The sequence below is a fragment of the Gavialis gangeticus genome, unplaced genomic scaffold, assembly GCF_001723915.1.
Source record: "Gavialis gangeticus isolate Ggan-Ray unplaced genomic scaffold, GavGan_comp1, whole genome shotgun sequence".
Classification (NCBI taxonomy): Eukaryota; Metazoa; Chordata; order Crocodylia; family Gavialidae; genus Gavialis; species Gavialis gangeticus.
The window spans coordinates 49618061-49618593 of record NW_017728995.1 but is presented as its reverse complement, the minus strand read 5'-3'; the positions used below and the strand labels follow the sequence as shown (position 1 = coordinate 49618593).

Below are 533 nucleotides of genomic sequence, written 5' to 3'. Positions count from 1 at the left end.
GCGCTCGGGCCCCGCGGGCTGCGGAGGAGCCGCGGCCCCCCGGCGGCGCCACCTGTCCTCGCCGGCCGTGATGACGCCGTCCTCCTTGGGGATGAGCAGCGCGGCGCTGACCGCGTCCTGGTGGCCCTCGATCTTGCTGAGCAGCGCGGGGCGGCTGCTCTGCGGCCGCGAATGGATCTCCGCCGCCATGTTGCCAGCACCCGTCAGCTGACGGCGGCCCGGGGAAAAGCTAGGCGGCCGCCCGTAATGTGCGGAGTAGCGGCGCCCCACCTCCCTCCCGGAAGGACGCGCTGCAGGAAGGGCCCGTAATGTTCGGAGCAGCGGCGCCCAACCCCCGACAGGACGCGCTTCTGGAGAGTCCCGTAATGTCCAGAATAGCGGCACCCCCCTTAGGATGCACAGCTGGAGGGTCCCATCATGTCCAGAAAACAGCTGCGCAAGAAGGCAGGTTAAGGTGGGGAGTGACGCCTGTAATGTCAGGATTAGAAGCGCAGCTCCAGAGGCGCTGGGCAGAAGCCCCAGTATATGATGGA

The 533-nt window shown here is 67.9% G+C and overlaps 1 protein-coding gene across 1 annotated transcript in view; it reads right to left on the bottom strand.

The window, feature by feature from the left end:
• WDFY1 (WD repeat and FYVE domain containing 1) overlaps positions 1–243 on the bottom strand; it is a 37414-nt gene extending 37171 nt beyond the window's left edge. Inside the window, exon 1 of the mRNA XM_019503649.1 lies at positions 53–243. Coding sequence (XP_019359194.1) covers positions 53–189 — 137 coding nt within the window. The 5' untranslated portion in view covers positions 190–243. The remainder of the gene's footprint in view (positions 1–52) is intronic.
• Positions 244–533: the final 290 nt, after the last annotated feature.